The sequence below is a fragment of the Sander vitreus genome, chromosome 1, assembly GCF_031162955.1.
Source record: "Sander vitreus isolate 19-12246 chromosome 1, sanVit1, whole genome shotgun sequence".
Lineage (NCBI taxonomy): Eukaryota > Metazoa > Chordata > Actinopteri > Perciformes > Percidae > Sander > Sander vitreus.
Window position 1 is genome coordinate 173464 of NC_135855.1, and position 24767 is coordinate 198230.

The 24767-nt window shown below is 41.0% G+C and overlaps 2 protein-coding genes across 4 annotated transcripts in view; both read right to left on the reverse strand.

Annotated features, from left to right (window-relative positions):
- Window positions 1-4456: 4456 nt before the first annotated feature.
- Window positions 4457-13283, reverse strand: lrrc28 (leucine rich repeat containing 28). The gene is made up of 10 exons (XM_078249439.1): window positions 13105-13283; window positions 12239-12477; window positions 12047-12087; window positions 11657-11694; window positions 11395-11532; window positions 9803-10009; window positions 9566-9668; window positions 9197-9357; window positions 5975-6134; window positions 4457-5788 (listed from the first exon to the last, which is right to left on the reverse strand). The coding sequence occupies exons 2-10, from the start codon at window positions 12404-12406 to the stop codon at window positions 5719-5721; spliced, it is 1086 nt and encodes a 361-aa protein (XP_078105565.1). The 5' UTR covers window positions 12407-12477; window positions 13105-13283; the 3' UTR covers window positions 4457-5718.
- A 996-nt stretch (window positions 13284-14279) lies between these two features.
- igf1rb (insulin-like growth factor 1b receptor) overlaps window positions 14280-24767 on the reverse strand; it is a 60462-nt gene continuing 49974 nt past the window's right edge. For 2 of the 3 annotated variants that reach the window (XM_078269606.1, XM_078261523.1), the window contains 7 exons: window positions 23920-23990; window positions 23577-23806; window positions 22729-22836; window positions 22102-22264; window positions 21481-21610; window positions 21202-21336; window positions 14280-19937 (listed from right to left, as the gene is read on the reverse strand). In XM_078269606.1, coding sequence (XP_078125732.1) covers window positions 19442-19937; window positions 21202-21336; window positions 21481-21610; window positions 22102-22264; window positions 22729-22836; window positions 23577-23806; window positions 23920-23990 — 1333 coding nt within the window. In that variant the 3' untranslated portion in view covers window positions 14280-19441. The remainder of the gene's footprint in view (window positions 19938-21201; window positions 21337-21480; window positions 21611-22101; window positions 22265-22728; window positions 22837-23576; window positions 23807-23919; window positions 23991-24767) is intronic. The other variant, XM_078277658.1, reaches the window with a different exon arrangement.

A 24767-nucleotide genomic window follows, 5' to 3' on the forward strand; every position in this document is an offset into this window, starting at 1 on the left:
CCGGCAAAGGTGAGTTATTTTAAATCAAGAGAGGGGGGCTGTAAATCGGGAAGAGAGGGCCGTGAGTTTGCAGTGTGTTTAGCGATTGTTGCCGTAATTCTAAGACAACGTGTGTTCAGTCGGGTGGAGAGGACGGCGAGGTAGTGGTATTTTTAGAGGTTCCTATCTTAATTCAAAGTTGAAAAAGTGGGTCTGTCCGTCGGATGGAGAGGACAATGAGGTTGTAGCAGGACTGATTTCTCTCCTCATGTGCTGTGCTTTCAAAGTGACTTTACGTGCAAATGTATTCACAACACAGTACATCCAGTAAAAAAAGGTGTTAATTTGAGAGCAGTTTTTATGTGTTACAGAGGGTAAGGCTGTTACTGTGGAAAAGGTCAGTGACAGATTTACTGTAAATTGCAAGCATAGAGGAAAAGACAGCTCATCTGAATAAATCTTCATTTTTAGACCTTGATGAACACATCATGCTCACCAGAGGCAGAGATGTGTGGATGGAGAACTCACCAGTATTCTTAGTGAATACCACACTGCATGTATTATCAGACATTAACATGGGAATATAACTTGCAAACAGACTTTGTCAGAGAACAGGGCTTCAGGCTAGGCCACTAAATGTGGTGATCAGAAGTACAAATACCACTACCCCCAAAATGATAATTTTGTATTCACGATGTGACATTTCACAGTCCGTGTTATCTACAGTATGCTGAACAACGCTCGAGTGAGCTGTTGCTCAGTCTATTAATCCCCCCCGCCCAATCCCCTTCACACTCTACCCTTCGTGACTCACCACAGGAAATTACTGTGGGGTTGCATGATGTATCCAAATGCCAGTGTCTCATAATATGGGCTCCACTTAGCGTTACACATAGTATAGCACAGCAATTAGTTACTTTATTGACTTGAGTGCTTATAAAACCTGTGCACCTTAAATGTAGTATAACGTAGGATTTTGTTCTTCTAAAAAAACAACGTTTACAATAGTACAAAAGTAACACCTCTCAATCATCACTTATGACCCACTGTGTGTGGTGGTGTCTGCAGAGACCCTGCCCTCTGACTCGGTCCTTATTTTGATGAGTGCAGGACATTTATGGGCATCAGCAAAGAGTTTTTGGGCACCACATGGGTGTGTAACTCCCAGCTAATACCAGCGTGCAGGCTGTGCAGCCCATTCTCACTCCCAACCGCTACTTTGCTCCAGCAAGATACAGATGACACAGAAACAGACAGGATGAAGCTCCACCTGTTAAGAATGCGTGAAAACGAATTAACAAGCAGGCAGAGATGTGAACAGGCTAAATGATTAAAATAGGTAGCAACACAATAAACAGTTCAAATAGTTACCTAAAAGTCCACTGATGAAAGCAAAAAGTTGTACATACAGTAAACATACAGCGTTGTAGTATTGCTCAAAGCAGACTAATGGATACATTTTCCCATCCTCATGTTGGGTGCATTATGCATATTACTTATGTAGACTTTCATCATGTTTCTGTGTGTGCACCCTGTGCCTACGTTTTTATATGAACATGCAGCATGATAATCTGTGTTATTTCACATGTGCAGTCAGCAGAGATGTGATACTCCCAGAGGGAGAGCTGAGCACCAGCCAGAAGCCATCGATCCTAGTAATGGAGCCACTGTGCCTTCTACTCCACAACCCTCTATTATCTCACACACACACACACACACACACACACACACACACACACACACACACACACACACACACACACGTCCTGACCTACTAACATTTGCAACTACATGTTACTGATGGCTAGAATAACAGTAGTCTTTGATGTTAGCTAACAAACACATACTGCACAGTATAGGCAAGGCAAGGCAGCTTTATTTGTAGAGCACATTTCAGCAACAGGACAATTCAAAGTGCTTTACATGAAAACAGATTAAAAAATTAAAAACAGATTTACATGAAAACAGATAAAAAAATTAAAAACAGATAAAATACGAGAAAAAAAAAAAGTTACAGTGCAGTATAAGAAATTAAACATTGAAGAGCAGTTAAAACAGTTAAATATATAAAAGCAGATAAAATAACTTTCCTGGACTCAGTGATCCAGTTTTTGGAAAGCCAAAGCTTTTTGACCAATATGACAGATATATCAAGCAGTCCGGTCCATACTTTCTAACCATCTCACCCACTATGGGTCCAGATGCGTCGCACGGCTTTGAGGTTTCATTCCCCATAGTTACAGAAGCTTTTCTTGAGTATACTCTTATCATTTTCGATGTGGTCGTCACCGCAAAGCTTAGTTCTTTTCTTCGGCAAACCTTGTAAAACCCGGTACGGCCCTGCAGACAAAAATCTCTTAATAGTCCAGAACGTGTTCTTAAACTATGTTATTTCTTCTGCAGTCTGTCTCTAAATAGTCAAGAACTCGCTCAGAGTGTTTATAGACTATTTTTTTCTTTTTAGGCCTTCTGCCTAAATTAGTTAGTTACTTCGACTAACTTTTGACCAGCCCAACGTCTGTCTCTTCTGTCAACTATTGTCATGCCTGCATCAGAGAAATAATCAGAGATATGTCCGTTTCTGCAAAAGAATGTCACCGGAATAATCATAAATTCAATTCTATTATTTGTTTTAGAAATGTCTCTTTATATGCTTATATAGATTGTTATGCAGTGTCAACAATGCTTATTTAAAGAAAGGCAACATCAAAAAGAAAGGTCTTCAGCCTTGATTTAAAAGAACTGAGAGTTGCAGCAGACCTGCAGTTTTCTGGGAGTTTGTTCCAGAAATGTGGAGCATAAAAACTAAACGCTGCTTCCCCCTGTTTAGTTCTGACTCTGGGGACAACAAGCAGACCTGTCCCAGACCACCTGAGAGGTCTGGGTGGTTCATAGTGTAGCAGATCAGAAATGTATTTTAGCCCTAAACCGTTTAGTGATTTATAAACCAGCAAAAGTATTTTGAAATCAATTCTTTGAGGCACAAGAAGCCAGTGTAGAGACTTCAGAACTGGAGTGATGTGATCCACTCTCTTGGTCTTAGTGAGGACTGGAGCAGCAGCGTTCTGAATCAGCTGCAGCTGTCTGATTGATTTTTTAGATAGACCTGTAAAGACACCGTTACAGTAGTCAAGTCTACTGAAGATAAAAGCATGGACAAGTTTTTCCAAATCCTGCTGAGACATAAGTCCTTTAACCCTTGATATATTTTTAAGGTGGTAATAGGCTGACTTTGTAATTGTCTTAATGTGGCATCCATGACTACACCAAGATTTCTGGCTTTGTCTGTTATTTTTAACATTATCGTTTGAAGCTGAGTGCTGACTTGTAATTGTTCCTCCTTTGCTCCAAAAACAACCACCTCAGTTTTTTCTTCATTTAATTTAAGAAAGTTCTGGCACATCCAGTCATTAATTTGTTCAATGCACTTAGTCACTTGTTGTATTGGACTATAGTCCCCTGGCGATAAGGTTATATAAATGTGTGTGTCATCCGCATAACTATGGTAACTTATTTTATTGTTTTCCATAATTTGAGCCAGTGGAAACATGTAGATGTTAAACAAGAGAGGCCCCAGAACGGAGCCTTGGGGAACTCTGCACGTCAAATTTGTATGCTCAGATGTATAATTCCCTGAAGACACAAAGTAGTCCCTATTCTTTAAATATGACTCAAACCACTTTAGTACTGAGCCAGAAACGCCAACCCAGTTTTCCAATCGGTCTAGTAATATGTCATGGTCGACCGTATCAAATGCAGCACTGAGATCAAGTAATATCAAGACTGAAGTTTTGCCACTATCTGTGTTTAAGTGGATGTCATTAAAGACTTTAACAAGAGCTGTCTCAGTGCTGTGGTGTGGTCGAAAACCCGACTGGAAGGCATCAAAACTGTTGTTTAGTGACAAGAAAAGGGTGAGTTGTTGAGAAACCGTTTTTTCAATGATTTTACTTAAAAATGGAAGGTTTGATATCGGCCTATAGTTGCTCATTAGTGACGTGTCTAGATTGTTCTTTTTTAAGAGTGGCTTAATGACTGCAGTTTTCAGGGCCTGTGGGAAGATACGTGTTTACAATCTGTAGAAGATCAGAAGCCAAACAATTGGAAACATTTTTGAAAAGGCCCGTTGGTAGAATATCAAGGCAGCAGGAGGAGGTTTTCAGATGTTGTATAATGTCCTCCAGGTTTTTACGGTTGATCGTATGAAATTGGGTCATATTGGCATATGTTTTGCCTGGACACTGTGACAATACATACCCTGTACTCGATATGGAAGCACTGATTGTTTGTTTAATTTTCAGAATTTTGTCTTTGAAAAAGGTGGCAAACTCATGCATTCATTGCTGTGAAACGGACAGAGGACATAGAAAGAAACCAAGAGAAGCGGGCGTGACCTGTGTTAATATTTATATGAAAATCTCACCTTTCCATGCATCCACTCTAACAAACTCTAAAAAAAGATACACATACACTGAAAGTTGTTGAAATCAGTCAACATTTACTTCCAAACACACATTCAAAACAAATGATAAATTAGAATTGTACAACATAGTAATGAAAATTAACAAACACGCATCAGTTCAACAGGAGAATGACACCGTGCCTCTGAAGTGTTCAAAGTAACCTTATTTCCTAAAAATGATGACAAATATTTGACCCCAAACTGAATGGGCCTGCAGACTTTAAACCTATTGCAACAATTTGGGCATTTTGGGTGCATGTAAATTGTAGATGCATTTAAGTTTATGTAAAGATAAAAACATCCGTTTTTAACATGTAAATATACGTAAACGTATTAACTTCTGTTCTAAAATCAGTCCAATTTTCAAAATGGATACCTGTCCAATATGACTGACATTGCAAACTCTGACAAAATTCTTATACCTTTGGGGCGGCCTCTAGCTCACCCAGTGGGAGCGTTCGCCCCATGTAGGCTGAGTCCTGCAGCGGCAGCAGGGTTCAAATCCGACCTGCTGCCCTTTGCTGCGTGTCATCCCCAATCTCTCTCCCCCTTTCATGTCTATCCACTTTCAAATAAAAGGGAAAAGCTCCCAAAAAATAATCTTTTAAAAAAAAAAAAATCTTATACCCTTTTATCAAATATGTGGGATGAATCCTTGGCTCATTTTACTGACCATACCTAGATTTTATACATAACTGCATAATAAATCTCTAACAGGTCACTGTACTTGCTGCAGAAAATGACACATATCAAATAGATGCACATTCTTTAGTAAATTATAACCCTTCAAATTTTCTTCAGTAATCAGTCAAACAAACCTCGAATGGTAATACCTCGAATATGACTCCACAATCAATGGGATGTCAGCTGCAATACACTTATGTGTTAAAAATTGCTGATTTCACAAAAACCAAACAGTGCTTTTTCTTAAAAAGTGCCCAGTTGTGAATAGTTACTTCAGGTCTTATAGTGTTAGTTATTATTTTGACCCCCAACACAAACACAGGAATAAAACCCTCCCAGTTGGTTGGATTCAGGAACATCATGTAGGTTTGAGTCTTTGACAAGTATGTTAAAATGTTGCTTACCATGTGTGTCCATCATCTGACCCACCATCCATCCACATAGCCTGCTTCTCTGTGGTTCTTAGCATTGTCAATCAAGTACAGAGCTCACAGACCCTCAAGATCCACACAAATTACAAGCTGTCATCTGCCACCTTCAGGAAACCACCAAACAGCTCCTGAGCGAATGTGTACAGGGTGAAGGAAATGACATCATCCTTGGAGATCAAAGGTCCGGAGGCAGTGGCTAGAGCAGCAATAGGCCACAAAACTCACAGTGGTCCTTCAGAGGAAAGAAGTAAGGACAAAGTGTGAGCAAGATGAGCCTGCATGTTCAGCTGACAACAATTCATTTGCAAATATGGAACGATATTTGTAGTTATCTGTAAACATTGTAGTGAAAAAAAGAGGGAAGCTGCTATATTTAGTCAGTGGTCTGCTGTGAGAATGGAGGTGTGTTTGTTCCGACCTGCGGTGCACTCCTGCCAGCGCAGTGTCACGGAGGGGAAAAAGTTTTGGGTAGATGATGGTGAACATGGTTTGACTGCAGCGGTGGCAGTGGCCCAGGGGGAACTGCAGCAGGTCCAGCAGGCTCTTCGGGAGGGTGATGGGAGGCAGCAAGTCCAGGTCTAAGAACACAAAGGTAGAGGAAGTATTCTTAACTCTTTGCAGTCAAACAAAACGTTTTTCGACCAGAGGAACTTTCTCCCAGAAATAGAAACCTTCTGAGGAACTCAACCATCAGGGATCAGGGTCTAGATTTAGTTGTGGGAGCTTTATTTCTCCCCCAAAAAAGACCCTGATCGGGGGGTAGTACTTTGTGAAAGTACAGAGCCTTCGGGGTGGGGTTTGCACACAGCACGGCTGCTTCAACCTCGCCAGTCGCTTCATTCCTAAAACAAGGAAGTAATCTCATAATGATTTAAGACCATTTTAGGACGAGGGGAGAACATTTCTCTCCTTTTGATAAAATTGAAACTAAAATTAGGCTTTCCTGTCGGCTTCCTGGCTCATTTAAAAAAAGACAGAAAAAAAGAAAAAGAGAGTGATCGGTCAAGCCAGCAGCCACACTGACCTGCCGGCTGTAGACCTGCGAGCATGGCAGTGCTTTGAATAAGAGACATTTTCTGATGGTTTCTCAGCAGTTACGGTGTTTTTTAGATAAAACAGGACGGCACACTGAACTGCAAGCTACAAAGTATGTTTACCCCTGCAACCAGCAGCAGCCCTCATCCTGTCAGCAGACTCATTGACCTAATCTTCACAGGTCTTAGACAGGGTGGAAACGCAGACACCAATGAGCTGAAAAAAACCTTCTAGTTCCTTAAAAATAGTTCTGGGGATCTTAAAAAAGACCCCAGAACTTGTGTCGAAAAAGGGGCTTAAGTCATTTTAACTTGATTAATAACCAACTTGCTTATAATTACTTTTTCCATCTCCAGTGATACAGTCAGGTCCATAAATATTGGGACATCGACACAATTCTAATCTTTTTGGCTCTATACACCACCACAATGGAGTTGAAATGAAACGAACAAGATGTGCTTTAACTGCAGACTTTCAGCTTTAATTTGAGGGTATTCACATCCAAATCAGGTGAACGGTGTAGGAATTACAACAGTTTGTATATGTGCCTCCCACTTTTTAAGGGACCAAAAGTAATGGGACAGATTAACAATCATAAATCAAACTTTCACTTTTTAATACTTGGTTGCAAATCCTTTGCATTCAATTCCAGCCTGAAGTCTGGAACGCATAGACATCACCTGACGCTGGGTTTCATCCCTGGTGATGCTCTGCCAGGCCTCTACTGCAACTGTCTTCAGTTCCTGCTTGTTCTTGGGGCATTTTCCCTTCAGTTTTGTCTTCAGCAAGTGAAATGCATGCTCAATCGGATTCAGGTCAGGTGATTGACTTGGCCATTGCATAACATTCCACTTCTTTCCCTTAAAAAAACTCTTTGGTTGCTTTCGCAGTATGCTTCGGGTCATTGTCCATCTGCACTGTGAAGCGCCGTCCCAATGAGTTCTGAAGCATTTGGCTGAATATGAGCAGATACTATTGCCCGAAACACTTCAGAATTCATCCTGCTGCTTTTGTCAGCAGTCACATCATCAATAAATACAAGAGAACCAGTTCCATTGGCAGCCATACATGCCCACGCCATGACACTACCACCACCATACTTCACTGATGAGGTGGTATGCTTTGGATCATGAGCAGTTCCTTTCCTTCTCCATACTCTTCTCTTCCCATCACTCTGGTACAAGTTGATCTTTGTCTCATCTGTCCATAGGATGTTGTTCCAGAAATGTGAAGGCTTTTTTTAGATGTTGTTTGGCAAACTCTAATCTGGCCTTCCTGTTTTTGAGGCTCACCAATGGTTTACATCTTGTAGTGAAGCCTCTGTATTCACTCTGGTGAAGTCTTCTTGATTGTTGACTTTGACACACATACACCTACCTCCTGGAGAGTGTTCTTGATCTGGCCAACTGTTGTGAAGGGTGTTTTTCTTCACCAGGGAAAGTATTCTTCGGTCATCCACCACAGTTGTTTTCCGTGGTCTTCCGGGTCTTTTGGTGTTGCTGAGCTCACCGGTGCGTTCTTTCTTTTTAAGAATGTTCCAAACAGTTGATTTGGCCACACCTAATGTTTTTGCTATCTCTCTGATGGGTTTGTTTAGATTTTTCAGCCTAATGATGGCTTGCTTCACTGATAGTGACAGCTCTTTGGATCTCATATTGAGAGTTGACAGCAACAGATTCCAAATGCAAATAGCACACTTGAAATGAACTCTGGACCTTTTATCTGCTCCTTGTAAATGGGATAATGACGGAATAACACACACCTGGCCATGGAACAGCTGAGCAGCCAATTGTCCCATTACTTTTGGTCCCTTAAAAAGTGGGAGGCACATATACAAACTGTTGTAATTCCTACACCGTTCACCTGATTTGGATGTAAATACCCTCAAATTAAAGCTGAAAGTCTGCAGTTAAAGCACATCTTGTTCGTTTCATTTCAACTCCATTGTGGTGATGTATAGAGCCAAAAAGATTAGAATTGTGTCGATGTCCCAATATTTATGGACCTGACTGTAGGTGTTTATTTTCTCTGTTTGGTGTATTCAGTGATTCATTTTCCTTTGGTCTTAGCTGACTCTGCTTTACGTTCATACAGCTCCAAGCTTGAAGTGCAATCATAGCTTTCTACTGTCAGACACTGGGAGCTGCTCAGTATAAACAAATCCCCCCAAAAATACTTTTACTTAATGAATTAGTTAAGTGTAGTTTATAAGTTAGTGACGCACAACTGGCCACATACATAATAATACATTTTATTTAAAGGCGCCTTTCTCGGCACTAAAGGACACCATACAGGGATACATAAAAATAAAAGAATACACCAACAATAACAACAACAGAAAGAGGCAGAGCAATTTACATTAAGTGGAATAGGCAGTTTTAAACAGATGTGTTTTGAATCTGGAATGAATCAATGTTTCTGAGTTGAGTTGGTAATGAATTCCAGAGACGGGGAGCAGAGCAGCTGAATGCTCTGCTCCCCGTGGGGGTGAGACGGGCGGAGGGGACAGACAGGTGTATGGAGGAAGAGTGAGGGAGTGGGAACCGGAACGAGATCAGACAAATATGGGGGGGGCGTGGTTGTACATACATACAGGTATACTCACCTGTTGGGCGTTGCTGGTAGATGCGATGCAGGGTTCTCATGGCGATCTCCTCGAGGGGAACCACGTGATCCGTCTCTGAGCCCAGCACCTTCACTTCAGCTGGAAGCCCGACCAGAGCCTCACCCAGGTCACCCTCTAACACCTGGGCTGACACACCGCACCTGTACGGGAGCCACACACACAAATTTATTTTTTTAATCTCATATGCAACATTGTGCAAATGCATTTACTTACTTTTTTATAATTTTGTTCCACTATTCAAACAATGCATAGCTAAACCTACTCATACTGTGGCTATATCAAATTGAACTGATCCAAGTCATATTAACTGCTTAATACCAAACAGCTAACTCTGATTAGTTGTATTACCCGCTGCAGCCGATGACTTTGTTATACAGGTAGGAGGGAAGGCCTTTTAGGTCCATATTGTTGTCCACAAACACAAACTGCAGCTCTCGTGATCTGCCCAGATCTGACACACACACACACACACACACACACACACACACACACACACACACACACACACACACACACACAGATATTATCATTGATTGCCTCGGGCACAATATCTACATCACTACGGTGATGGGGGGTGTCACTGACCGAGCGGTAGAAAGGTCAGCCGGTTAGCAGCCATGGAGAGCTGGTTGAGGCGGTGGAGCCAGCAGAGCTGGCGGGGAACGTGGCTCAATAGGTTGTGGTCAGCTGTCAGATTCTGCAGAGAAGTACAGCGGTGCAGGCGATCTGGTAGAGACACCAGCTGGTTCCTGGACACGTCCAGAGTCTCCAGGTCCTGCAGATCACCGATCTCTGAAGGTGTCACACAGACATGAGAGAGAGCCTCAAACACTCTTTCTCAATTAGATCTCTGTCATTTAAAAACAAAAACAAATCAACAACAACTCTCAGAATAAAAGGATACAAAATGTAACAAAGTGAAAGTTTTTTTTACGGGATAATTTGGAACTATACAATTTTGGTTGACTAAATTGATAGTAATTTTTAAATGACTAACAGTCAGCATTATTTTTCATGTGATCTCACATTTCCAAACAGTCTGGAACCAAGAAAGAACACTCTGACATTTTAGCTGGAACCTATGTTTCTCATTCTCACAGTTCCTTTTTCTGCTGTGTTTTGCAGACACCGACTTGCAGTGAGTGAGAGGATTCGAGTCAGTCACTTGAGGATAGGTCAACATGAATTAATTCAGACAGACTGTTGTTGTTGTTGTGATCTTTTGTAATCAGACTGCAAATCCAAATTTCTAAACTGGGCTTTAAATGGAAATGAAACATGACAAAATATAAGAAAACACAAAAGATCTTCAGTAGGTAGGTAGTACTCTGTCTGACAGTGTGTGGGTAAGATACACTACTAACAGTAGACTGCTGAAATGTCACCAATGTTTCTCAATTATTTACAAAATGTATTGATTTTAGCTCCAGTTATGGTTTCTACATTTGTAGTAAAGACACAATGCCCATATGTCCATATTCTCACTGTGGAAATGACACACAGGACAGCCATGCTGTTGCTCTCCGCTGGCAAATTAAATACTTGCAACTCAATTGACAATGGCCAAAAAATATGCTTAACATGACTTTGTACCCCACAGTGGCAAATGTTACAAGTAAAATGTTAATCAATGTGCTTGACTTTATACCATGAATGAAGTATAACTGGGTTCTCATTTCTCAGCAGAGACTCATGCTAGTGGACTGACAAACATGAACACACACAAAAACAATAATATATGTGTACAACTATCTTCATATTTTTTTGATCAAATGATTATTGTCTTTTTGGGCACAACATATGCAGAGTATATGGACGAATACAATGACCAAACAAGCAGAAACAGCAAGAAAAAAACAACTAGAAACAAAAAAACTTAAATCTCTAGATTATCTATCAGCTATGATATCCATCCATGCCCTTATTGTCTTAGGGCTCTATTCATCTCAACTGTTGAACAACTATGTTTATATGTATTCATATCTTTGATAAACATGTACCATTTTTCTTCACTTTACTGTATGTTTGGTCTGACAATTTTTACACAGTGATCCTGAAAAAACAGTATTTAATTTCATCAGTGTTTTTCATAATTAGAATGACCAAATAAACCTGACCTGGCATTTGAAGAAGACCATGAGAAATAAATGAAAACAAGAACCAGACAGCTGTTTTACCTGGAGGAAGGCATTTCAGCTGATTATTGGACAGCCTCAGGTGTCGTAGAGACCTTAGTCTGCCAATCTCTGGACAGAGGAACTGGAGGGCGTTATTGCTCAGGTCCAGTGACTGCAGTCTGGCCAGGTTTCCAATAGCTGGAGATTATGGTAAAAAGACTAACTTAACCAGCACAGATAAGGTGTTGCAGTGAAAAACAAGCTTTATGCTGAGTGTGGGGGGGGGGAATGGCACATTATCATGCCATAACAGAGGACCTACCTTCAGGAATAATGACTATGTTGTTTGAGTGCAAATACCTTAAATGAAAAAAAAAAAAAAAAATGTTACAATTTGAAGAGACCAAACTATTTGATATCTCGTTGGTTAATGTTCTAAAACAGTGTCATGCATGCCTTTTTGTCAAGTTTTGTCAAGTGTTAGTCTGTCAGTTACAATTTAGAAATGCATCAGACAGTTTTATTCAGTCCAAACTACACAGATTTTAACATTCACAGTTCACAGCCACAGCATCAACTCAACTGCTGCCGTTCCTATTATACCAGCCAATACAATGTCATAAAACATGCAGTTTCAGGCAACTCTTTTCTGTCAGATACAATTTGTTAAGATTATTTGTACAAAAATAACACAGCTTTGCTGAATACTCACAGTTCAATTAGATTTGGGAGCTTTTGAGCAAGATTGTCAGGCTGAGAGAGAGAGGAAGAGAGAGAAAACATAATCAGTAAATGTCACAGGTTTGTACATTTGTCAAACGGTCTTGAGTCATGTTCTGTTTAAAAAATGAAGTGCATCAGTGATGTCTGCCACTAGCAGAACCAGAGCGTACTGCGTGGATACCAGTGTTGTGAGGGAGTTCCTCTTCATGTACAGTCTCTCCAGAAACTGCAGGCCTTCGTCCTTCAGCAGCTCTACTGGGAACTTATTCAAGTTTCTGTAGTTAAGAAACAGATTTTTGTGGCGCTCCTGTTTGGCCATGGAAATAGTCTCACGGAGTTCAGTTGCCATTTTGGAGGAATTGCTCCTCTCCGGTGGAAGAGACTTGCCAGTGCCTCCTTTCTCTATGGCATCACCGTTTCCTGATAGAAAGCAAATGAACAGAGGCATTAAGAGGCTGAGAACAGACCATGTTTACCCAGCATGCAACAGGACCATTTAACCAAATATTGGTGTACCAATAAAGTGTTATGTTAACTTTAGTTATTGGACCACAGGCAAGTTTTACAAAAAAAACAGGTGACACACAGGAGCGAGACGTTCAAAACCAAAAATCAACTCTAATTTCTGATTCTGTAATATTCTGTCAAAATATGTTGCTGTATGAGGCAAATGGCTGCTGAACAGGCCAGTTTTCAGACACAGACAGACACTGCTGCCTGTAGCAAACAGACACTGCTACCTGTAGCAAACAGACACTGCTACTTGTAGCAAACAGACACTGCTACTTGTAGCAAACAGACACTGCTACTTGTAGCAAACAGAGACTGCTGCTTGTAGCAAACAGACACTGCTACTTGTAGCAAACAGAGACTGCTGCCTGTAGCAAACAGAGACTGCTACTTGTAGCAAGGGTTACTTTAGCTAGCTGACATCAAGCTCGCCTCTCGGTGTTTACATCTGTCATTCCGAGCATCATTAGCATGCTAGCTAGCTAAGTAGCAAATAACTGTCGATAATAATACGCTGCCCAGAAGGCAGTTATTTACCTTAACCGTGCAGGACCATTCTGTTCTACTTCTGTTCTACTTTATTTCCCACATGTGCACATGATCCGCCTAATGCTGAATGTATGTTAGTGAAAGCACATAAGCTAATGCTAAGTAAGGAGTTGTTGGTTGTTGTTGAGCAGCAACAGCGCTCTGTCGTAAACAACGTAACACGTCACTGTCCCGTCAGCGATATTACGAATCCCACTATGGCCACGCCAAGACCCGCCCTTCAATAGCATTCACACACTACTATTGGCCAGGCGTCCATGCTTACATGAACAGGTCCTATCCCCTGACCAATCCCCTAACCCTAACCTTAACCACTCGAGGTCAAATGCCTAACCCCAACCAATCGAGCTGCTTCGTAGGGCGGGTCTTGGCGTGGCCATAGTGGGATTCGTAATTTTGCGTCCCGTCACCGTTCATCCATGCCCGTCACACTGCCGTCACAGGTCACGCTCATGTTGTTCTTCTCTTCTAAAGTCTGTGCAGACAGCCCACTGCTGCTGCCACCTGCTGTTACATCGTTAACCTGCATCCTGCATACAGTGGCCATGTACTCAAGTAGTGAAGTGCTAGAGGTAACATTTTAAAGTACTTAAGTACTTTATACTTCTACTACATTACATTTCAAAAGGAAATATTTGACTTTTCTCCACTACATTTATTTGACAGCTAGATGCTGGCTACTTTGCAGATAGTCTTGCATTGCCAGACACCATTTTTCAGATAAAGATTTAGATTGAATCAGTTTTATGGTCATTTTATGATGTATTTGCTGAAGTTCAAACTACCTGCTCCTTACATGTTAATGCATCAGTAATCAGATTATAATAAGAGAACATAAAGAGTACTTTGACTTTTTACTTTAAGGACATGTTGCTGCGGTCCTCCAGCTACATTTGGACTTCAGGCTGTCATTTATAATCATAGACTGTTTATTGAAGAAGATATACCATGCACATTCTCAGGTTGATACTTTCTTTTAACTTTTGTATTAGTCATTTTTGCTTATATCAGTGGAATTGTTAAACTTATTTAAAAAACATTTACTACATTCTCCGGCACACTGCACAGTATCACTTCCTTCAGTGCATCTAGTGTCTCCATATTCTAGATTTTCTTTCTCCTGAGAAGTCTGTCACACACTTCCCAACAAAGACAGGCAGTGGAACAGTTTGCATACATTTTTATTCATCTTAAATCTTGCGTAGAAAAAAATAATCAGAGAAACATTCTCTTTTCCTTCAGCCAATCATTTTCCCCAGTACTCAGAATATATTGATAACAGGAAAAAAAATCTTATAACAGCATGTACAAAAGAAAACCAAAATGAAACCTCAATCTAACAGATCATTTCAATAGAAACGCTATGAATAACTTACACATATCAAAACCTTTGTAACAAATTGACCAACAATGGGGGGGGATTTTTTTAATTGAATTTGTTTGATTTTATGTCCACTCTGTGGTGCTCCAGTGGTAAAAGTGAGGCAAAAATAAGACCACAAACACAGAACTAGCCATCCTGATCTGATATCAGGATGAAGTGGTCTCATCACTCAGCTGTGGTCAGACTGGCTGAAAAAGACTTCACCAGAACACAAAGTACTTCCAGCCTGACTACAACACAACAAACTAACAAAGGGGAGAAGGATGAGAAGGAACAGGTTTGGTTTGTGGTTTGTATTTGACCATATTAACAGCAGTACGATCGTCATCACAGCCTGACAAACAGAGAACACATTTCTTCTTTTTCTGTACATGTAGATAGATTGAAAAATAAAAAGTGAGGTAGATGGATGGTTGAAGGAATAACAAAACCTTCCCCCACAATAGCAAAAGAAACATAAAAATATTACAGGGAAGTTGTGGGGAATTTGTAAAGTGATCCAAACTTTCTGAGATGAATGAGCCTTTAATATCTATTCCATGTGGTCCACTCTGATCGTACTCGTCTTCATATTTTAGTGTGCGTTTCTTCAGTAAACCTTGATAAAGCAGTATTAGTCCAGTCATTTTAAGCCAAAATGGGGGTCAACCTTGAACAAATTGCAACAGAAGCAAACTCAACTGATTTTGTATCCTCAATATGTCCTGAGTAAGGGAAAAAAAGCCCCGAAGAATCCCATTAGGGGAAAGTTTAGAAAAAAACCCAAATATAGCCTATTCATACGCCTATTCATTCTTTTTCTCACGTGAATAGGGTAAACATTTTAACCTTCAGATATCACCATGAAAATAATAATAATAGTAATAATAATTACTTACATCAAAACAAAAAATGTATTACAAGTTTTTTGAAATGGTTTGTTAACATGGGCAAACGGTACATAATCTAATAGCGTATGTGCTAATTTGCATAAATACCACAACAGATCTAAACATTAGGTACAGCCAGGTGAAAATGTCTTGTTGAATCTTGTTGACATATAACAGTAAAAGACTTCATGTTAAGGTCTGAATGGAACCATTTAGGCTACCCATGAGCATTAATACATAGAGGCAGGAAGAAGTACTTTAAACCAGCCTTTATTAATTATTATTGCAGAGATGGGGTTTGGGGCTGGGTCTGTGGGACTGTTTCTGGGGAATGAGTCTGAGGGAAGCCAATCTCCCTCTTATTGCAGACCCCATCTCTGCAATAATAATTAATAAAGGCTGGTTTAAAGTACTTCTTCCTGCCTCTTTGTATTAAAGTGCCCATATTATGAAAATCTCTTTTTCTGGGATTTGGGGTGTTATTCTGTGTCTCTGGTGCTTCATACAAACTTTGAAAACACCATCCATGCTGTTCTGAGTGAGATACGGTTTCTGACTGTGTCCTGCCTCAAAATCTGCACAGCCGTCTACGTCATCGGCTGAAACATTTGGTGTGTGCTAACCACTTTGGCTAATACCACATCAGCTAGCTGTTTCTCCAACTTCAGTAGTACAAGGCAGGATTAGCCAGGAGACTTCTTCTAAACGAGGGCACACTTCCAACTTTGCATGGAATACCTGCAGAACAGGGACATGGAAGTAGTTCTATACAATTTATTTTGTAGATTAGGGTGAACTTGTGTGTGTTGTAGCAGTGTTTTGCCATTGAGAACGAGGTGGCTAACCGCTAGCAGCGCTAGCTTCTCGCTAGTAGTCCTTATCTAGGTATTGAGCATTTGAGACTCCCAACAAAGATGTTACAGCAGTGAGAGGTCTCACTCTGTAGCTAAAACAGAGACCTGAGCACAGGGTGAAAAGAGGAGCTGCAGCAATGAGCAGTACAACTAAAATATAGTGGTTTTTGAAAATTAAACCTCTACATACAATTATGAACCTGAAAATGAGCATAACATGAGCACTTTAATGCTCATGGGTAGCCTAAATGGTTCCATTCAGACTTTAACATGAAGTCTTTTACTGTTATATGTCAACAAGATTCAACAAGACATTTTCACCTGGCTATACCCAATGTTTAGATCTGTTGTGGTATTTATGCAAATTAGCACATACATAATTAGATTATGTATCGTTTGCCCATGTTAACCAACCATTTTTTGTTTGTCTTAATGTAAGTAATCAACTCAGTAATTTTCATGGTGATATCTAAAGGTTACAAATGTTACCCTATTCACGTGAGAAAAAGAATGAATAGGCGTATGAATAGGCTATATTTGGGTCTTTTTCTAAACTTTCCCCTAATGGGATTCTTTGGGGCTTTTCTTCCCTTACTCAGGACATATTGAGGATACAAAATCAGTTGAGTTTGCTTCTGTTGCAATTTGTTCAACCTTTTTTCATAAAATGACTGGACTATATGTAGATGTTCAGCACAGTTACCGCTCTGATCATTTGTGTCTTGCTGAATTTAGATTTTGTATTTTAATAAAAGAACAGGTTCAGGAGAAGAGCATGTGTTATTCTCAAGTCCTTTTAGTGTTATTGTGAAATCTTATTTTTCTTAAAGCTTAAAAATGTCTGTTCTGCAAGATAATTCCACTTGTTTCTTAACCCAATTTAACTTCAGCAATCATCGACGAACACGTTAATATGTTGAAAAAATATAAATAATGTGGATCACTCCAGCAGCATACAAAAAACACACCCTTGATTCAAGAGAGAAGTTGATTAGCAGAAAGTGAAATTATCCAACAGACACTTGCCTTTAGAAAAATAAGATGTTAAGGATTGCTGCTACATGAAATCAATTCTATTTTTGAACTCAGTGTTACTACAAAGCCCACACATATCAATCCCTAAAACAGGTCATCAGAAAACGTCAAAAATATTACTGCATACAACAATAAATCATATTGTTAGTTCAATAATTAAACGCAGTTCCTTTACCACTAAGCAGTTCTTCTATTTATCTAAAAACAAAAAACTTTCTGTCGTTATATACCAACTGATTGGAAGTAAAAGGAAAAGTATAAAGTATTATATTTATTTTTACACTCCTCCTTATCCTAACTAACCCTAATTAACTAACAACATTATTTATTGATGTATTCAGTTATACTTTGGCTAGTCTGATTACATTTTACTTGATGTTGTCAGTATTGGGGTTCCATACAATAAGTGTAAGGACCCATCCAAAATTGGAAAACCATTTCTGGTTTCAGACTGTTGTAACAAACACTGCTCTTGTCTAATGATATAAAAAAAAAAGAAATAACAGACGCGCGCGCACACACACACACACACACACACACACACACACACACACACACACACACACACACACACACACACACACACACACACACAGCTGGATGTCTCTGGGTATGAGAAAAAAAAAAGGAAAGTAGAAAAGTATTGAACTTTTCTCTTTGACCTGAGATTTAGTTGGGACTCAGCAGTGATGCCTGACCTCTGACCCCTGAGCATGAGCACAGACCCTAGAGAACAGAGGCCGAGGCGAGAACATGGATCATTGGTACCGTCACTGTCCTATAGTCAGATGGGAAGTCACCGGTGCTTCAGAACACAAGGCAAACGGTCGTACCTTTACACAAACACAGCAACCAAACCAGCTCAGATACACTTTACACAATCACAAGCATTAAAAAAATGGACTGTAGTGGAAACGTTCGTGGATCCAACCTGAAGGAGACTTTTTTCTCTTTTTATATATAGATATCAACTATATTACAACCACAAGAGAAATCAGGAATAGCAGCTTCTTTCTGTACATGATGGTTGTCTCCAACCGTATAAAAGTTAGAAAAGTGACACAAACAACTGGTGCGTACATAAAAGCTCTGCCCACATATAGATGTTGTAAATGTTGGAGACTAATGACTAGTCTAAAAAATACCTGTTTGTATACAACAAAAAGAACGCCTCTGAACTCGGGGCAAACCCCGATCAAGAGATGTTCTACATCTAGTGTTCATATTTGATTTCCTCTTTATGCGCTTCCCTCCGCAGTCCTTGCTTCAAGGTATTTTTATTTTTTTTTGCTTCTATATTGATTGGATTTGGTGTTTAAACCGTAACAGAACGGCACTTGTGTGAGAAGAGGATGTGGCTCAATTTCAGGGTCCACCACGTCATTTTGATAGAGTAGCTGTAGAGGAGTAGTGCAGGACTGGAGAGGGACGTTCATTTCCATTTTGATCACAGATTTTAAGAATGATGTGGTAGCAATACAAAGTGCTTTCATTTTTCAATCCGGTGTGTTGGAGCATTACAGGCCAATACTGCAGTAAAGATAATTTGACAAAAAGTACAATTTTGGCAACACATTTGGCAGATTTGACCTTTCTCCCTCTGGTTACGCTGCCCCCCAGCCTGCAGAGCAACAGGACTACTGATGACCTCTCTGAAGTGCTTCTTCATTAGATATGCTCAACAGTTTCACCATAATGCCTGCTCAAAAGCAACCACAACGGTGGTCATTTATAAAGGCCTACACATTTTGTTTTTCCCCCCCATTTCAAAATTCATATACAAAAGTAACAAACAACAATTTGTAAAATAAGTTCAGCCATAAAGAGAGAGGGAGAGATCTCCACCAAATACTTTCTTTTTTTTTTTTTTTTTTTTTTACTGTATTTTTCTTTTCTTTTGGTCCTCCCACTCAGCAACCAGGGCAGTGTCACATGTGACAATCAGCTGGTAGAAACCAAAACTACAACAATATGAAAAAGGTGTGTGGAGGTACAGCAGAACATGGACCCAGTGACAGTTGTCCCCACCTCCCTGCGAGTCTTTGCTCCACACTGAGTAGCCACACCTAGCTGGTGGACATGGCTTTGCTGTATGTGATAAAAAAAAAAGAAATAAAAAAAAAAAAGAGATCCCACCCACTGAGGTGGCGGGGTTTGCAGTCTGGTGGGGTGTCTCTGTCCAATCAGCAGGCAGAGGACTGCGGGAGAGGCATGGCACGTTCGTTTTTGCGCCCTCCGTTCATGTGTGCGTACGGCGGCAGTTCATCCAGAGAAGGCCGCACCGCCCCTGACCCTGCTGCAAGCCCCGCCCCCGACAGCCCGTTGGCTGCCTGCTGGCCGGAGGGCTGCTTGTCCATGGCAGCGGTCGAGGTACAGAGAGAGGAGGGGGAGCTGGGGTCTAACGAGGGGGCGGGGGGAGCCTCTGAGCTAGGGGAGGGTGGGGTCTGTTTTGGGACGGGGGATTGCTGTGACTGTGTGGAAGAAGGGGGCTCCAGAGGAATCTCATCCATAGTGTCCAGATGGAGCTGCGGAGCTTCGGGCGGCTTGTTATCGGTGCTGTAGAAGAAACTAGACTCTCTGAAAGATGGGTCCAGCTCGTCCTTTAGGCTGCTGATGATCTCCAGAAAAGAAGGACGCATCTTAGGATTGTACTGCCAACACATTCGCATCAGCTCAAACCTACACAAACGCACACATACACAAACACGGGTTAGCTCAGTCTGCATCACCAACATGTCCTCCTGTAGTAATGACTGCATCCAGAGGAACTGGGCCTTCCTACCAACAAGCTAATATTTACTTTTGCCAAATGTTTGCTTTCTGTTGCTAAAACGGCTGTATGTGACCCCCTTTACTTTTTGTTTCCGAAGCACAGAGTGGACAGCCTGACACACCAACATGCCATGCATTAAGTTACATCGAGTGTAGCATATGCTTTTTCTCAAAGAAACTGAAAGGAACTGCAGCATTTTGGGCTAAGAAGCAGAAATGTTATTGTACTGCTTTCTACAACAAAGTGAACAGTATTTGATCTAAACCAAATGCTGTTTTAGGCTGCCTTCTGTGACAAGCGACATTAAAGAAATAGGTTAGTGAGTTTTAGAGATGCTGATGAGTAGATTAGGTTACGTTTGAACAGAGCCAGGCTAGCTGTTTGCACCATTTACAGTCTTTGTGCAAAGCTAAGCTAACAGGCTGTGGTTGAGAGTGGTGTCAATCTTATCATCTAATTCTTGGCATAAAAGCAAATAAGCATATTTACCACATTTTAAACTATTCCTTTGAGGCTGAATACATTACTTACAAATGGATGCAGTCTATGCTGTTAAGAGTTGAAGTGACAGACCTGTCAAAAATCTAATGTAAAGCTACCAATTATGCCATACGACCCTGTAAAATATTGTAAAACTGCACACTGCAATTATAATGAAAGTGTTTTTATCTATTATATGTTTAATAATAAGTATATGGACAACATATTATTTAAAAAATGATTGCTGTTAGAAAACTGCCTCATCAATAGAAATTTGCTTTTGGAAGGCATTGTCATTGTTTTCACAGCAAACCCTGTGCCTTCACATTTGTTCTCCTCATAATTAAACCATCTGACGCTTCCTAAATGTTTTGTGGTTGGTGGCCAAATTTGTCTGCCATGCTCACAACTCTTTAGATGTGGATTTACACTTGGGCTGTTCCATATTAAGAACAAACGCATCATGGAGAAAATAAGAGCAAAAACAGACAAGCCATGAACACTATCAGCACTGTGGTAAGGAAATCCCAATGACTGAAGGCTGATGGGCAGCAGCACTGCTACACTGTTTGAGTGAATAAACAGTAGTCATTATGATTCAACTAGCAAAGTAGAGGAAAACATGACACACAGGAAGATATTGGCTTGTAGATAGAAACGTGTGAAATGGAGATTGTATGTGTGCCTTACAGCATGTCAGGACAGTTCTGTGGTTTCTCCAGCAGCCCTCCCTCCATGACGAAGCGGAGCACCTGCTCATTGGACAGACCTTGGTAGGGCTGTTCTGCCAGGGTGGCAATTTCCCACAGTACAACCCCGAAGGACCTACACAGAGGGAGGGAGGGAGGGGGTTAAATCAGTGTGTCTTCCATTATCACTACCATACTCTGAACATATTCTTTGAAAGAACTAAAGACAGAAAATCAAGCCACCATGTGTATTTGTTTCTGTTTGTGCGCGCCTGCTCACCAGACATCAGAGGTGGTGGTGAAGACTCCGTCTTTAAGTGACTCAGGTGACATCCAGCGGACTGGGAGCAAACCCTTACCACCTTTACGGTAGTAGTCTGTCTCATAGATGTCTCTGGTCATTCCAAAGTCTACACACGCACACACACGCACAAACACACACACACACACACACACACACACACACACACACACACACACACTATGTGGGTCCATATTCTACAGGAGGGTGCTCTGTTCTGAAATTATAGGCCATATTACTACAGTAAACATAATCCCTTAGAGATCACTATTATGACTCATTATTGGAACCATTATGGTCTTGATGATGGCCTAGACCTTTTCACACTCAACGAGGTTACACATGGGTTAGATCCTATTCTCTGATGTGAAATAAATCTGGACAAAAGATGTTTACTTGCAGCACATTTCCACTGAAGAGGTCAGCTCTGTGGGGAATGTTTGCCCCTAGAGGGTTCCCTTTCTGGGAAGTTACCCTTATGATTTGGCCGTCCAGTAACTTGATAATTAAGACATTTCCACTTCATGAGCATGCTCCCAGCTCCCTCCTACCTCTGCTCCATAGCTGACAGGGACCTCTAACCTCATTACAGTTCTTTACCTCCTATCTTAACAGTGAAGTCCTCGGCCACCATGCAGTTCCTGGCTGCCAGATCTCTGTGGACAAACTTGTTGGCGTTGAGGTAAGCCATGCCGTCAGCGATCTGCCCGGCCATCTGAAGCATCTTCTTCAGAGGAGGGAGAGACAGGCTCGACCACTGTTGCTGGAGACAGACAGACGGGAGAAAAGTAAGTTCTCAGAAGAAGAATAAGGTTGTGTAGCTGAGCCACAGGATATCAGCTCCCTTTGAGTATATACTATATACATACCACATAACTATTAAATGTCATATTGTGACAAGTTCACTACAAAATATGTACTGAAATACGTTATCTTTAGTTAGGGTATAAAATTATTCCAATTTGCAGTAACTGACTGTTACCATTCAAGTATATACTGTGCAGTCAGTCTGTAGTGTGAGTACAATTCATAAATCTAAGTGTTCAAATGATAAATCCTCATCATAATATGAGAGTTTATGGGTACCTACAGTTTATTTTATTTTATTGTATCATACATAGGTATTTAGCTCTTTATTGTGAAAATCAAATCAAGCTGACATATCCACATACTAAGAACAGGGACCTGGGGGGAAGAAGCCAACGAGGGTTAGAAGTCAGTCAGTACCTCTTTCGGTCGTAGGGAACGCAAGTAAGTTTTCAGGTCCCCTCGCGTCATCAGCTCCATGATGACCAGGGTGGGTTGGCCCTGAGAAACCACTCCCAGGAGACGAACCTGCACCAAACACAGCACGTCACAACCAGGACACAAAAGAATGGACTGACACTGGGGATGTGACCAAACACTCAGCTCACGAGAACGAGACGAGATTTTAAAGAAAACTTCAATTAAGTAAAATAGTCTTTCCTCAGAGAACCAAGGTTACAACGTAACCAAGCGTTTCATTGCAGCAGTAAACAAGGAAGTATGCTGTAGTCGATTTTTGGCCATTTTAAGACAAAGGGAGACCATTTCTCTTTGCTTAATATCATTAACAGTAAAGTTAGGTATTGCTTTCTGCTTCTGCACGCTGCAGTCCGTGTGTGTGTGTGTGTGTGTGTGGTGGGCGTGAGTGAGAGAGAGAGTGAGAGAGCGGCCGTACCCTCTGACGTTCTAACGCTGGGTTTTACCAGCAGCTTTGTACAATTGCAACTCTGCTACCGCTCTGCAAAAGTGAACTCAGAGTCAACTTTGGCGAACGGACAGGGGATCTTCTCTGCTAATTTAGAGTTCCAAGCCAGACTCATCTTGAAAGCCAGATGTATTCTAAGACCAACAAGGTCAGACTCCGTCCATGGCTGCTGCTCTGCACTTGTGACCGATATCGTGAGGCCATTTTTACCTTGACGAGATGTCTCGTCATATTTTAATCTTGCGAGACCATCTGTATGATCTTAACGTGTGCGTTTGTGTGTGTGTGTGTGTGTGTGTGTGTGTGTGTGTGTGTGTGTGTGTATATATGTGCATTTACATACCACGTGGTGACAGTTGAACTCCTTCATGACAGAGGCTTCATTGAGAAACTCTATTCTCTCCCTCATGCTGGCCGACTCGTTGACAGTCTTAATGGCGACATGTGTCTCTGGTTCATCTTTGACCACGCCCTTTGCCAAGCCCTCGTACACCATGCCAAAGGACCCCTGGCCGAGCTCACGACTCAGGGCGATCTTCTCCCGTGCCACCTCCCATTCATCTGGTACATACACTGCACAGAAAAAACACAAATGTTAATAAAGACCCTGCATAGATGTATTCCAGTTATTCTGACCACAACAATAAAACTGTACATTACATTTCTCACACACACACTTCACTCACTTTCTGCAGCGCTGAAGTACTCTGGGTTGACTGAGGCGTACAGGACTCCATTTCCAAGCCGATCACTGTTCCTGACCAAAACGAAAACAGAAATGTTTACGGACACACTTACTTACTTTTTCTCACACACGCTTTCAACACATACTTTGTACGGTGGCCGACAGGGGCAAACGCCATGAAACTTAAGAAAACACACGCAAATAGTCAAAACACAAGCAAATTAAGAAAACAACTTCATTAATTTGACAACACATGTGCAGCATTCAGCAAACACGATGCAAAAAGAACCCCACGGGGGGGGGGGGGAGGAGAGAGGGAGCGAGAGAGAGAGAGACAGAGAGAGAGAGCAAGACAGAGAGAGACAGAGAGAGAGACAGAGAGACAGAGACAGAGAGAGAGACAGAGAGATAAATTGCATAGACAGTAAATATGAAGTCTATGTTTGAGATATGTTTTCTCTGGTTTGGTGGCTGTGTCTCAGGTCAGGTGATACTCAATCAGCAGAGACGTCTGTAAACTCGTGGTGATAAAACATTTAAAACTGCATCAGCCTTTAACATTGATGTTTGCTTAAGCCATATTACATCAGAGGGTTTCATTTTGAGGTCCTAAAGGCGCATCACTGAAGTATAGGCCTCCTCAAGTGGAATACTGTGATTATACAACAACGGTTACCAACAAAATAAGTGATCAATCTGTATTCATATTGTGGAGCAATTCGCTCTGAAATACAAAAGACAGACAGGATTTATAGTCCCTCTCTGTTTAGTAAACCAGCCAATTTACCGTGGGATTTATCAATCTGAATAAATCCCCCCGCACATATAAACACAGAACTGCTTTGCTAA